The sequence below is a fragment of the Perna viridis genome, chromosome 8 (assembly GCF_037379345.1).
Source record: "Perna viridis isolate PV_CMFRI_1.1 ecotype Kerala chromosome 8, ASM3737934v1, whole genome shotgun sequence".
Taxonomy (NCBI): Eukaryota; Metazoa; Mollusca; class Bivalvia; order Mytilida; family Mytilidae; genus Perna; species Perna viridis.
The window spans coordinates 48,424,291-48,439,318 of NC_142452.1; the positions used below are offsets into that span (position 1 = coordinate 48,424,291).

At 33.2% G+C, this 15,028-nt stretch overlaps 1 protein-coding gene across 2 annotated transcripts in view; it reads left to right on the forward strand.

Moving 5' to 3' along the window:
- LOC148610802 (uncharacterized) overlaps positions 1-15,028 on the forward strand; it is a 126,084-nt gene continuing 111,056 nt past the window's right edge. For both annotated transcript variants that reach the window (XM_088596178.1, XM_088596180.1), the window contains exons 1-4: positions 1-154; positions 2,947-3,077; positions 5,164-6,398; positions 9,944-10,239. In XM_088596178.1, the coding sequence (XP_088452304.1) occupies positions 2,952-3,077; positions 5,164-6,398; positions 9,944-10,239 (1,657 nt within the window). In that variant the 5' untranslated portion in view covers positions 1-154; positions 2,947-2,951. The remainder of the gene's footprint in view (positions 155-2,946; positions 3,078-5,163; positions 6,399-9,943; positions 10,240-15,028) is intronic.

Genomic DNA, 15,028 nt, shown 5'->3' on the forward strand with positions numbered 1-15,028 from the left:
TCGCGGAAGTAAACGAACCAACCATCTCAAATCGAGGCTAAAATTGAAAATTTGCGACAGGCCATTGTTATCGATGCTGTTTCTTTTGAAGTAGTCTGAAAAAAAAAACACTCAATAGCTTGTCATACATTGATAATTTAAAACAAAAGTACAGGTATGAATATGTGTTGTAAACTTCATTCGTTGTCGAAGAAAACTTATCACATTCGCAAAAATCACCATTCAAATGTTGACTGATTTCGGGCACTTGCGACTGGCCGCCATTTTAAAGTTCAGACAAGGCAAGTTTGATTTGCCTCACAGACTGTTTGAACTATTTACGTTATTGTGTTACCATACCTTTCCAAAACCTCGTAACTCAGTCCCTGTTGTGAAATACCTACCGTACTACACGACGACAATTGCTAACCTCGTTAAAGAAGGGGGGTTGGTGTAGAATGCACTTTTTGAAGCTGTGACCGTAGAACATAAGGGTCCATGAATACAGTGGTGAATCAAGAAATCCTGATTAAAGGGGGCACGCTGACTGGCTTTATATTAAATGTTGTTAATATGGGGTAGGCATTGCCTAATTCAGCGAGCACCGTGAGCTTTTACCTTATATGTACCGTCTGTGCGAGACTTTTTAAAATAATGAAAGACATTACAAAGAGGGGGGTCGACCCAGATGAAAATTTTTGCTTCTCTAGTGCAATATTTTCATTAATATTTAAGCAGCAAGTAAAATCAATATATCTATTTGAAAATCTGTCTTGTTAACAAATAGGGATTTTTTTTTAATAAATGATTCACCCCCCTCCCCCCACCAAAAAAAAAAAAAATTCCAACCCCATACCCCCATTCCCTTGCTCTCAAAATGGTCAATAACTTTTCAGTACTTTACATTACTTTACATTTTATATCCCTAAAGAGCATCTCTAGCAACATCCATTTCAGTTTTAATCTGATACCGGAACTATTACAGTGGTGGGAATATTTTATATGTGACATAAACAAAATTCAGACGACAGCTGCAAATTCCAAACAAGAAAATAATTGCCTTTCCTATCTTAGAAAAGCTATGCTGCGATTTTGATAATATAATCGGAGTTATATTTTTTCCGAGGTGGGTTTGGTTCTGACAATATCCTCATGGGAGGTATCAATCAAATGTAAATATTATTGAGCCAATCAAAACTCTCATCATCTGGTCAAAGGTAAACACATATGGCCATGTGCACGTGGCTATATACAAGCTTCACAGTCCTGTCTAACCATGTGATACATTCAGAAAAGACTTACCTAATAACAGAATAAATTAAATCCAATTAACAATGATTATCCCATCAGGAAGTGTCTAAACACTTAGAAATTAAAGAATTGATGAAAGAAAATGGATGACATTTGTTTACACTTTTGCCATATGACTTTTTGGCGGGAAAGTCGGTACCAAGATAATTAAACAGGGACACAATTAATGGTCCTTGATACAAAATGTAGTTTGTTCGAAATTTTATCACGAAAAAAAAAAAAAAAAGATTCCAGTTTGTTAAATTTTAAAAAAATTAAATTATATTGTAAGATAAATTAGACCATGAAGGACAAAGGTGAAAATGCTTTCAAATCAGGGACTATGTGAGAAAAGTAGTTAAGTCCTTGATAGAAATAAAATACCTGTTTCTGGAGTAGTACTTCATTATTTTATGCATATGAAAGTGACAGACTAGAGCTAAAAACCTGCTTCATTCATGCATCAAGAGTGAATCTTGTGTACATGTATGTCATGAACGGAGATGTTATTTTGATGAGTTGACAAAGATAATTCATCAGTGGTCTTAATACTGTCATATTTTTTAAAAAAAGTATAAACTTTTTTTTTTTGGCATTAGAATCCCAATTTTCAAAACTTTATAGCTTTGTTATTTTACATCTAATTTTGGTTCTGTAAAATGTTTCATTTACCTACATGTAAAAGAATTCATATTTTATATGTGAATTTTTAACTGTTTTTCTTGAATAAATTTGAAATGATATTTAGGAATCTTGGTTCCCTTGATTACTCTTACTTAACATATAATATATACAGTAAACTATCAGATACACAAATGTACATGAGATTTGCAACTAACTAAAATGTCATACAAGATCTTGTATATGTCATACTTTATTAGCAATTACAACTTTACTTTATATGATCATACATACATGTAAGTATTGGGAATAGTTGAATAAAACCTCCATTTTCCCATTCTACGATATCTTAACTTCATGTTCATACCATATTTTTCTTTCTACTAAAAAAAAGTTTCTTATCTCTGTGTATCACACATGTATGTCTCTGATGCTATACAAAAACGTATAACAATTATGTCTGACGAAACAAACACAACAGAGCAAGAATTGCATGTAAGAATTAACAACAGAAGAAATAAACATGTCGTGATGATACTTCTGTTGTCCGTTATAATGACCCTTTTAATAAGTTGCAGTGCATATAAGTTTCATTCTATTTTCATTTTCTTTCTGGAATTTCCAATGTAGAATGTATTGAACTCCGACGACCAATCTGCATCTTATTGTTTACTTCACTTCGCTGCATTACAATGCAAAATCTTCTATTTTATGCTTGTCGTAATATTTTTATCATGTATAACTAGATACATTATATTTGTCATTTTTTATTGGTATTTTTACATAAAAAGATGTTTTACCTTTAATACTGAAGACAATGCTATGTTAATGACAAAAGTTCCATGCGTTTGAATGGTAGATTGTCCAGCAATAGCCCATTGGGACCCATTCTCAAGAAACCAAGGGGTCATGTGACAAGACTTGCATTTATATACCCTATAAAAGCCAAAAACTCAAAGAAACAGGATTTGATAAATATACTCATTTTTGTACTGCACAATATGAGACATGCCTTGTGAGGGAGAGTTATATTTTTTCATGAATTAATTTTTTCAGGAACAATGAATTACCAGAAAGTGTATATGAATCACATCCATTCAAGCTCATTGCTCTGTCAGCTTGCCCAGATGTGGAGAAGTCAGCTTCTCTGTGATGCATTGATTTGCACTGGAAATGTTGTCACTAAGGTAAACATAAACTTTTGCATTTGGATTGTCACTTATGCACAAGTCAGAAGTAAAAATAAGAAAATTTGTCTAACTGGTCAATTGGGCAAGTTTCACCAAAAGTGAATGGACCCCAAATGAAGATTTCTTACCTTAATGATTTGATAAACAGAGAAACATCAAACATTTGGTGGACCACTTGGCTGTCATTCAAGTTGCTTGCCTTGGCCCAGTATGAGAGTACTTGATACAATCTTTGCATGTACGTGTACAGTACAATGTAGACTAAACTTCTTAACCAGGGTTGAATTTCATGTACCTGTACACATGTAGAGCAGGGATCTTCATGGATCAAAAAAGAACACATGGCTTACCTTTTGATTGGACAAATTTTCTTTGTGGTGCATGTCCTTTCATGTAGAAGATAAATTGCCAATGAAAGTAAGATAAGGTTGAATGAGACATATTTAATAACACAAGCTACAACATAGAAATTAACAATAAACAGTGGTAAATCTTTCAGTCTGTATTGTCTAACTCAATTATCCCAATGACAAGTTTTCTTTTCCCCAGGTTTGATCATTGTTCCACAGCTGTAGAGAAATTCAAATCACTGGCAGGTGTGGTCATTTTGTTGATACCATTAAACAAGTTCTTTATACAATATTGGAACTTAGACAGTCATACATTGTCTGAATCAGACAGTCATACATCGTCTGAATCTGTTACTAAACAATCTATTTGAGATTTTGGGAGGAAATCCATCATCCTTTCAAAAAGTTAAGCAAACTGGATAAATGCCAAGATTGTTGACATTTTTGTATAAATTTAATATTGTCTTGCTCCCTCTTCAATCACATTGATCTTTGTCAAATTAAATTTAACTCTTGATACTTTCTATATTTCATTAAATGAAAAGTTATCAAATTTTATTCATTGAAAAAACAGTAGAAATCATTCAGCTTATTTGAATCTTATTGATTTTCCAAAGGTGATAATTGCCATTTTAACAGATCCTAGATTTGTTTATACACACGTTTCACTCCCTGACACATTAACCCCTTGGAAATGACCAGTCAAAACATTGTACACATGTACATTATAGCTCACAACATAGTCTGATAAATGCCAGGTATACCTTCAACACCTGGCATACCTGGCACAACTCTTAGAAGTTATCTCCAAAATTTTTAATTTACATGTACAACTCAATAGTTAATTGAAAAAGAATTGTGGTATCCCAGGTAACGTGGAGAAGTCCAAGTAGTTCAGTTAGATAGGTAATTATTGAATGCTTGTTGAGTTATGATATGAATTTTGAAATGCAAGACCCAAAAAAAAGGCTAAATGTAAAATTGACTGAAATTATTCTATACACTTATGTGACACCTACATGTGCAATGTAGTACAGAAGGGAGTCACCTGTTGAACCAAGACAGGTTTTACCTGTACAGTTAATTAGTCACATCCTGTGTATATTGGAACCACAGATGATGGAATGGGGTCCTCTTACAAAATGTAATTATAGGACAAGAAATAATTAATACTTAACATTGGATGCCAGGTATGAGGTATGCCAAGTATTTATCAGACTATTGTGTGAGCTGTATTATCATTAGAATAACACTCATGCCATATTGACTTACTATGGGTATAGGTAATTAATAGGCAAGAGTAATTGGGAAATACAGTGCCGCGATATGCAATGCATGACACAAATTTGAATACATGGTGCTCGTTTGAAATCATGCCGTTTGGAAACTAACACATGGCGCAGCGCCGTGCAAAAAGAGGTCATTGAGAGCCCTGAAAAATCAAATTTCTCACTGAACAAAGTGTACACACTATATGATTCTCTTATCTACCCCTGGGAGTTCAGATGCAGAAATGGTCTTTTTTGTCACATTTGAACAGAAATAGTTCATGTTACAGAATGTAGGTATGGTGTTGTACTCATTTACACAAAGATTGGCTTTTACATGTACAATGTACAGTATATTTAAGGCTTGGTGTAACTAATGGAATATAAAGACCCCCCCCCCCCACCCCCAACTGCAAAAAAAACATTAATTATTACATGTCCATGTAATGTATGATTCTCTTTCAGGCACACAGAGTAGTACTTTTGGCAGCTTGCCCAATGTTGCAGTCTATGGAAAATGCATCCATTGGAACCGAGTTGGAGGTTCGTCTTGCCGCTGATATAAAACAGGAAGCTGTAAACACGTTCCTACAGTATTTATATGAAGGATTTATGTTGCTTACTGAAGATAATGTAAAACATGTTGAAAAAGTTGCTCGATTATTGCAAGTAGACAGTGTTGTTAAATGTTGTTCAGACTTCTTCAAATGTCTTGAAAAATCAACTGGAAGACTACACAATGGCAACTATAAATTTGACAAGTATGACTTGCTGGAATTTCGTCATGTGCGTGCTACAGGATTACAAAAGACATATCATGATAGACTTATGAAGAGAATATCTGAATCTCCACACTCTCCCAGTCCTACTAGTGGGAAAAGACAGAGAATGCAACGCCCCTCCAGTCCACCTTCTGATTTCACAGCGCAAAGAACTGATGATGCACGGACAATGACACAAAGTTACATGACTGCTATGCCATCTGGTGGAGCTGGAAGTGTGCGTTCTGGTACATCAAGTCGTTCAGATTCACCATCAGTTGTTGAAATTATTGAAGACAGTTTAGAATTGATTCAAAGAGAGAAACCTGTGCCAGGACAACCTGAGCCATCACGCCTTTCACAACAAAAAACATCAATATCTGTTGCCTCCCATGTCTCTAATGCTAAAGACACTCGTGTTGTCAGTATTGCTGATGATAGCGGGGGCAGTAGAACGTGGACAACTGATTCATTTAGTGATAGACTTCAGGGAATAGCAGCAAGTCAAAGTTCTGTACAGCAGACTTCATCACAAATGTCAGCTTCACCAAAGATTCCATACCGTGATCAAGCCAAAGCCTCTCATCATCAGGCATTACCATCTTTCATGCAGAGAATTCCGCCAAATCAAATGAGTTCCACATCATCATCGTCACAACCACCTCCACCACCATTACAGCAAGGAGGAACACTAAACATAGCCCCTCTCTCTCTGTCATTCTCATCACAAGAACAGTCTTCAGATTCACGTCCTTCACAAATGTCCTCTGATATACCAGCATTTGCAACAAGTACGCCACAACGATCCCACGCCACACAACCCTCTCCTGGTAAACTGTCGTTTGCAGCAGGAAGTGCTTCTCAGGCAGTTCAACAGTCGACCACGCAGCAGCAAGACTCTGGCCAAGGGGAGAAAACTGAGAAAGAGGAGGGAGACAGGTACATTTGTAATTAAGGCTATACATACTTATTTTTTTTTTATTCTGAGGTCAGTTAGATCAGGGGTAAAGATTAAGAAATACAAGCTGGAAGCCCAGACTATATTTTCTATATGTTATCTTAATTTTTCTCAAAAGTTTGGTAGTCCAGCTCAAAATCTAGTATTCATGGGCGGCTACCTTGATTACATGTATGTTGATAATGACTTGTACATTTGTGTATACATGTACATTGTACATGTATGTACATGAAATGTATCAGAATTTATGTTGTGTAAAAAATACAAATTTACAGAACAGCTTGGTTAAAGTTTTGCTCAACATGTACATGTACATACATTTGTAATGAACTATTAGTAGATTCCAATTAATTAAATGCAATGTACATTGTAAATGTCTATTTTTACCTGTTAAATGTAAATGTACATTATGTAATTGTGTATTCCTGTACATGTACATGTATATCTCATTGAAACTCTATCCACAAAACCATTCTTTATCTTAAGCCCGTCGAAAATATTGTATGAATTTGCTTAGTGTTGACCATTCGCGATTGCATAAAACCATAAAATGAACGAAGCAGCAATATGCAAATGGAGAAAAATCCATCCGCGATTGATGAAAATATTTGAATTAACAATATGCAAATGACAATTAAAGGAAAATCCATTCACCAATGATAGCAATAGTTGCATAATGGCATTTAGACCAATATAGCTGCTCTAGCAATGAAATGAAGCACACTAACTGAGCACTTTTGAACAAAGTAACCTGAATAGTTCAATCATGCCACAATCAGTCACTGTACATTTGACCTGGGCGCCAAGACAAAAATAGATTTTTCCTAGTAACCACTGAATGATTTCCAAAATAACTTAATTAATTAACAAAGATTAATTTATTTCCCCGTGATATGGATAAGCAAAATTTTACGAAAACATTATAGGCTCCTGTAACTGTCTATGATTATTTAGACAGTCAGTAGATCTGTAAGGGGAAGTCAGCAAACGCCTCGCCCTCCAACCAAATTTACTGACTGTCTAAATAATTAAATAGGTCACTTAGGAGATTATAATTTAAAACTGGTCTTGTTTCCTGCTTACAGCAAGAAAAAAAAATAGGGCTAGTACAGTGTGGGAAACCATTTTTTTCCCCAACTTGCCATACTGGCTAGTGGAATATTGATCTTGCTAGCCAAATAGAAATTCAACTAGCCAAATGTTTTCTTTCTGCAACTATCTTTTCATTTGTTTCTAAATTAATCAAAAACTTTTCCTTTTTCGAATATTCCCTCCTGTTGAAGTTTCTCAAGTACTTAAATACCAGTCCACATAAAATTCAGACACTACCAGTGGTAAAGTGATTCATGGTCAAGAAAAACCCACCAAACAAATGATACTTTTTAGTCTACATATGCTATAGTTTCACATAACAACAACCTTTTCTGTACTCAGATTTGCACTTTTGGGAAAATCATACATTTATCTCCCACTATAAGCAACCAAATGAAGCTAAATCAAGAACGATAACTCTTGCAAAGTGCAAAGTTCATGTACAATCTATAAAATTTTTATCTCAAAATCGCAACAACCAAATGGAAACCTAAGACTTGTTATGTGATCAGTTACTTAAAGTGCTCCTTTTCTGAACTCCTATTTTAAAAATAAAATTATATTTCAACAGATTCATCATCATGAAACTAGGAAATGTTTATCATTTGCTTCCTTTTCATTTTTATTTTGACAATAAACAACTAATTTGCAAGGTAACATTTCATAAATTACCCAGATAATACGAGATCGGGTCCGTTGCATAGGTTTTAGGATACAAGAGCACAATTATTCACAATGCAATTTCTGTATGGGGGGTCCTCGCTTCCACATAAATCTAAAAATAGATACGGGTGAAATTTTTCCAATTTTAACGCAATGTTATTAAAATACACCCATATAGCTTTTAAATTTTGAAATAAAAACCACCATGTCATGATGACGTTTCTGTCTGCAAATTAAGTTAAAAAAGGAGGATACTTTTTCAAACATTGTTTTTTCAGTAGCCATCCTAAGCCTTAAGTGCTCCATAAAATACAAATATATGGGCTACTAGCTTTTAAATTCGATACTTTTGGTTCCTTACTGTTCGTACAATTTTTTCATGAAAATATCTTTTTTATTATCCACCAATCGTGAACATTTCTGTATTTTCCACTGGGTTGCATGTTGGGGGTAATGATCTGGCTTAATACCAAGGAGACATAATTGTGCTATTGTAACCTTTAGGTCATCCTGTTCACTGTAAATTAAAATGGCAGATCGTAAACAATGCTGTACAAGTCAATAAAATTGTGCAAAATTCACTTGAATTCAAGCTAAACTTCTTAATATGTAGGGAACATATTTTTAGTGTATGATGTTAAGGGATGTTTAACTAAATAAGCTGTTTGCTGGTCATCTTTCCTTGGAACTCACCAATCAATGACAGTCACCAAATTGACGAGTGTAAGCTAATGGGAACTCCCCAAATTATGCATCTGCTCGTATGTGGCGAGCTGGCGAGCGGTGGTTTCCTACACTGGTAGTACATTGTTGGAAGGGAAATTATTTTTTTTGCAAAACATTTTACATTGAGTTAATTGGAAAATTTCTAGACTTTAACATTGTGTTAGCCAAAATGGTTGTAAAGTGTTGAGGGTTAGGCATAAAAATTTAGGATAGGTACATTTTACATATATCTGAAGGGTAGCAGGAAACATTTTTTTGCCTTATACAAATCCATATAAAAATCCTCTTATTTGCTTTAAAGAAAAACCGCAAGGGAAAATTCCTCTTTGATGTACAATTGTAATTGCATAGTTTGTAATATATTTTCGTAAACATTTTACTAAAAGTTGTACCTGAATGGGTAAAACAGCATTATTATATTGATAGCAGTGTTTTATCCAGTGTTCCACGTGTAATAAGTTTCAATACTTAACACTGAAATAAATTTGATAATTTCACTCTTGGACTGTCTTCTGCCAAAATGTCACAACTTTGATATCGATCACAGAATTTAAAATTCATGTTGAAAATATTGATAAATTATGAAGAAAATCTAGATGATAAAGAGATAATCAATTGGCTGTTGTGAGTAACCAAAATATGATCACTTGTGTCAAGAAAGATTGAGGATTTAACAAGGTTTGCACGCTCTTCAAATCTAGCCACAGGTGTAGGCATTCTTCAACACTCGTGATAATATTTTGGTTTTTCACTCTTTCCAATTAGTTATCCTATTATTATTTCTTCAGTGAAATAATCTCTTAGTTACATTGTACATACACATGTATGTAAAATGTAAATTTAAAAAAAAAAAACAACATTTTTCTCTTTTCTAAATCTGTAAACAGAGACATGCAATAAAAGAACTATACATCTACAATGTACATCAAGAATTTCCCTTTCTGTAAATTGCATTAATGATAAACATGACCAGTGGGATATGAGGTCTGCTGTACTATTTACATGACCAAACTTTTACAAAATGTAATGCATTAATTCATTGCAGTTCAAGGCCACAAGAAGGTCATGACCCAGGTCCATCTGAGAGCTCAGAAGATACGGCAGACCTGGCAATAGTTAAAATTGAAAAAGTTGATGACGAAACTGGCGGACTTTTGATGCAAGTTGATAATGGACAGGGTGATGGACAACGATCTGGACAATATATGGCGGATGAGGAACATGAATATGATGAAAGTGATTTGACCGGTGATTTCTCTCAGGATGACGTGTCTAATGAAGCCAGCATGCTGCAGGGTGACCAGAGTGGAGCAGGATCGATGTACATGGGACCAACAACAGGTAGGGGTCTATTTCTATTTTCTGTCATAGTATGTGGTCCTGAAAATACCTAGTTATCACATGTTTTAAATCTGCTTGGACTGTGCTGAATAATTACATTTAATTTTATCAACTCAATTTTGTTTTACCATATTTCACACATTTTTTGAAAACCTAAAGTAAAAACCAGAGTGTTGTATTTAAAATAGAAAACTCAAAGGATACAAAATAATAGCGTATTAAATTGTACTAAAGCCTGTAACGGTGAATTTCTAAGCAATACATGTTGTCCCGTAATTACATTTACATGTATGATATGAACAATTAGAAAACAACAAAAATCTTAGGGGAGATTAATTTCCTGAAGACACATGTGGTGTTAAAAATGATCAATATCTGTCAAATCATTTCTTACACGTATTTTTAAGTTATCATAGATTTTTTGGGTGACAGACAGACAGAAAAACATAGAGAGGAATACATGTAGAATTTTCAGATATTGATTGATGGTAAAAAAAACGTTTGTATAGGGATAATACAGCACTACAATGTTTAGGAGAATTCTTCTTCCTGAAGTTTGAACTGACCGATTTGGCCTAGAATTAGTAACTTCATGGAACTGATTAAATTAAAAGTTAGCCAATACATGAATACACTTTTTGTACATGTACTTTAAATGTACAGTTGTACTTCAAAATTAATGTTCACAGTATACAGTTTACAATGGTCCAGGCCGGTTTGAAAATGTACTGACCATTCATTTTATGTTTCACTGTTCATCATACTGATTTATATGAATTCACAAGCCATTTGTTTTTATAATTACATAATTAACCTTCCATTTTCTATTTATAAGAAAGTACAGAGCAATTATAATGCAAAGAATGCATTTCTGTCAAAGAATTAGCTTTAGTTTTGATTTTAGATTTGCAGACTATTATCTTCCCACTACTGTATATGGAATTGTACTTGCATATACATGTACATGTACATTGTGTACATTTACAAGTGTACATGTGTACAGCAAGTTCTATATTGTCTTGCTCTTTTTTTTTTGCTTCATGCAATCTCATCTTTTAAGGATTTCCAAAATCTGAAACATTTTAAAGGGGGCGTGCATCGACATGTACATGTAGCTTATTCTATGTACGATATTCCAGCCTTATATTCGATATTTCTTTATTAGTTGCCTTGATACAACAAATGTTTATTCTTGACAAATAGACGTTGTTGACACATTTACCTAATATTTCCATTTAAAAGAAGTCGTGGCATTATCAAAATTGGCTAAAATTTGTCAGATTTAGACACTTACTTCATTTTTCACTTTTCAGTTACAATTTTTATTCTTGCATGAAGTGCAATTAGGTAATTGTTAGTGAAGTACATGTAAGCACACGGTTTACCGAATATGATGCAATATCCATATTTTGGAAAAATGTTTTCTCCTCAAGGGGGGTTGGTAGGACTGATTTTAATTCAGACTTAATGTACATCGTACAATGATTACATTTTGTAAGTTTTGGGATTATTAGGCCTTGTTTCTATTTCCACATTTAGTTACATGTACATGTACACATGTATGTACATTGTAGGTCCAAAGGTTGCAAAATTTAACCTTTTTTTTTAAATCTTTGATTCCATTATGCTTTCTGATTCTAACTAAATGTAGATTTAAAATTTTGTGCCCTGTGTTAAAGTTGAATAAAATTTGAGTTGTAAGAGTCTGTATATTTTTGAAGATGGTTAACTCTTACAAATCATTGGTAAGTTTGTACCATTTAAATCTGTCTAGTATGAATGCTTGACAGTTTTTGATGAAATTGAGTAAGATACAAACATATTACTGATTTAAAGAGGTGAAAAATGTGCAAAAATGTATGTTCCCTATTCTACATTTTTGTGAAGGTCCACCTCCTTAAGTTTGTATTCAAATTTTAACCACACTTATTCTGAATCACAAACATACCATGTTATTTGTTTACAATTCTAAATTTAGACACATGTACATGTGTATATCAGACTTGAATAAAGTATCCATTTTTGCCAGAACAGCTCAGGCAGTTGTCTGAATGGTGTCATTAATGCAAACTTTCGGTGACATTGGTAAGGCCAAAACATAAACGCCTTCTTTTCTGCAACCAGCAAGAAAAAGATAGGTTGGGTAGGTACAGTGTAGTTAAATTATTTATTTTTTCAAAATACATTGTATTTACATTGAGTTAAACAAGAAAAAATTTAGACTTTAAAGATGCTTGAGTCAAAGTAGCCATTATATGTTTAAGGTAGGCACCCCCCAAAAAAAGAGCGTAGAAACATGTATGGTAGCAGGAAACAGATAGGCATGTTACTTCATTTATTTTTTTTGTCCTAAAATGGTTAAAAATATGAATTTAACATGGAAAACAAAACTTTCTTTTGCATTTTCTTCTAATACCAGTTTCCTCCTTTGGTAGTAATTTTACATATACTTTTACATAAATGGTTGGATTTAGCAAAATCACGTACAGAAGTTTTTCTCAAATTTGTTCAAAAATTGAAAACAATTGCTTGTGAATTCATCAGAATGTTTAGTTTTCAGCCTTGAGAAGAAAATAAAGGTAGGTGGTCTGGCCCCCTGGTCCTCTTGCTACTGACATCAAAGGATAATTAAGAAAAAAGACCTTTTTTTGTCTTTTTAAAAGGAATTTCAAGGATTTTTATTTTTAGTTACTTATTTAATTTAATTTTTATTTATTTAATTTTATTTATATTTATTTCTCATGTCTAACAATGTGCATTACCTGTACAGTTTGTGTTTTGAAGGAACTGATGCCTAGGCAAAACTAAGATTAGTTTTAAAAGTTGTATTTAATATAAGGCCATGAAAAAAAAATGCGTTGTATTTCCAGTAACTTGCTAAAAAATTATGTTCATTAGCTCAGATTTTTATTTTGTTTTGTTATTTGTTGGGACATACATGTAATTTTCCGCCATTCTCATTGAGATGGGAATTTTCTGTAATTTCTGTTCCAGATCTGTTTGGCAAATACATTTTTTTCAGTTGCAAATATGATAAACATGTTGTTTTGCATAAAAATATTTTTTTTCAGTGAATTTGACCTTCATGTTATGTTTTGCGACATGTTTTGTGATCATGTCTTTACTGAATAAATTGTCTTAATAGTGGCAAGTATTGAAAATTTTCAGTCAGTTTCTTGAAACCTGTAATTGATAACAGGGTCGGTCGGGTTACATGTTCTTGTATGTCATGTCTTTTATTTTCTTAGAAGTTGAATAAAAAAAAGTAGTGTCTGGCTGTAAGAAATAGAGTCAGTTTAGTTACTGGAAATATGATTTTTTTTTTACTTCAGCCTTATGTTGTAACATGAAAGATTAGTTAAAGTTATTTCATCAGGTCAAATTCTGCTGGTTTTCTGGAAGCCAAAGTTATTTCATCAGATCTGGTTTTCTGGAAGCCAAAGTTATTTCATCAGGTCTGGTTTACTGGAAGCCAAAGTTATTTCATCAGATCTGGTTTACTGGAAGCCAAAGTTTTGCATGTTTTTCATTATTTTTTCATTCTGTCAATATTTGTTTAGTTTTACATTTGAATTTCAGACTTTAAATTGTTGTTGAAGCAGTTATAAAACTCAAAAGTTGTAATAATGCATCTGTATTTCTATTTGTGCATTTATAGTTGTTTTACAATATTTAAAGATAATTTTTGTTTGGATTGTAAATTGTACATGTACATGTCAGATAGCATAAAGCATAATTTGAATTCAGTTTTAAAAAAAAGTTGTTTTGATGTCAGTAGCTGTCTCCTTGATTTTCAAGTATACTTATCATATTATTGAATTGTTGTGCATTTGAAACTTGCAAACCAAGACCAAATAGAAAAAATCTGTGTTTCTCATACCACAAAATCTTTGTAATGCAATATACACAACTGTCAAAATGACTTTATTTCTCTTTTGGATCTCCATACTGGAGATATTGTGTGGTGATCACCAGATCTCCACAATGGAGATATTGTGTGTTGAGTCATTATTTCAATATTTGTTTGTAATTAACTTATCATGTTACGGAGATATATTTTATGGTTTTGACAGTTTTACAAAAAAAATATTGAAAAGTATTGAAATGAAGCAATTTTATCTCAATTGTGTCATAATAGAGGACAATAGTGACTCCACTGTTGAGAGTTAAGAAATTAAAATTTATATTGATGGTAGTGTAGTTCCATTGATTTTTTCTGGGCAGAATTACAGCTAGTTGAAGTAGACCAGTTCCAATTTCTAAACAAATCTAGGTAGGCTACTGAGTGGTTTAAATACATGTAGCTCTGTAGGTAGAACTCTGCCCTACATTATACCAATATGTTCTACCTAACTTCTTGAGAACACCTGTGTGATCTTTTGGACAGTCTTTTAAGTTTGAATAGCTGTCATTTATGATGACCTTAACCTCTAAAGGTCAAGTTAATACAACTCACTGAGGCCATTTAAATCATTATCATCATAGTAGACATCTATTCAAACTTAAAATACAGTGTCCAAAAGATCACACAGGTGCTCTGAAGTAGTCAAGTAGGACACATAGGTATAATATAGGACAGATTTCTCCCTAGAGAGGTATTTAAATTACTCACTAGGCTTAAATTAAAATATTGTTTGTTTGCCCTTTACTGACCCTCTTTTTAGAAAGTGGGTTGGTAGGTAGGTAAAATATATATATTTTTTTTTTTTGCCAAAAAATAATTTGACCGTAAATTTTTTTCCATGGGTAGGTAGGTAGGTAAAATATTTTATTTTACTGATGGGTTAAT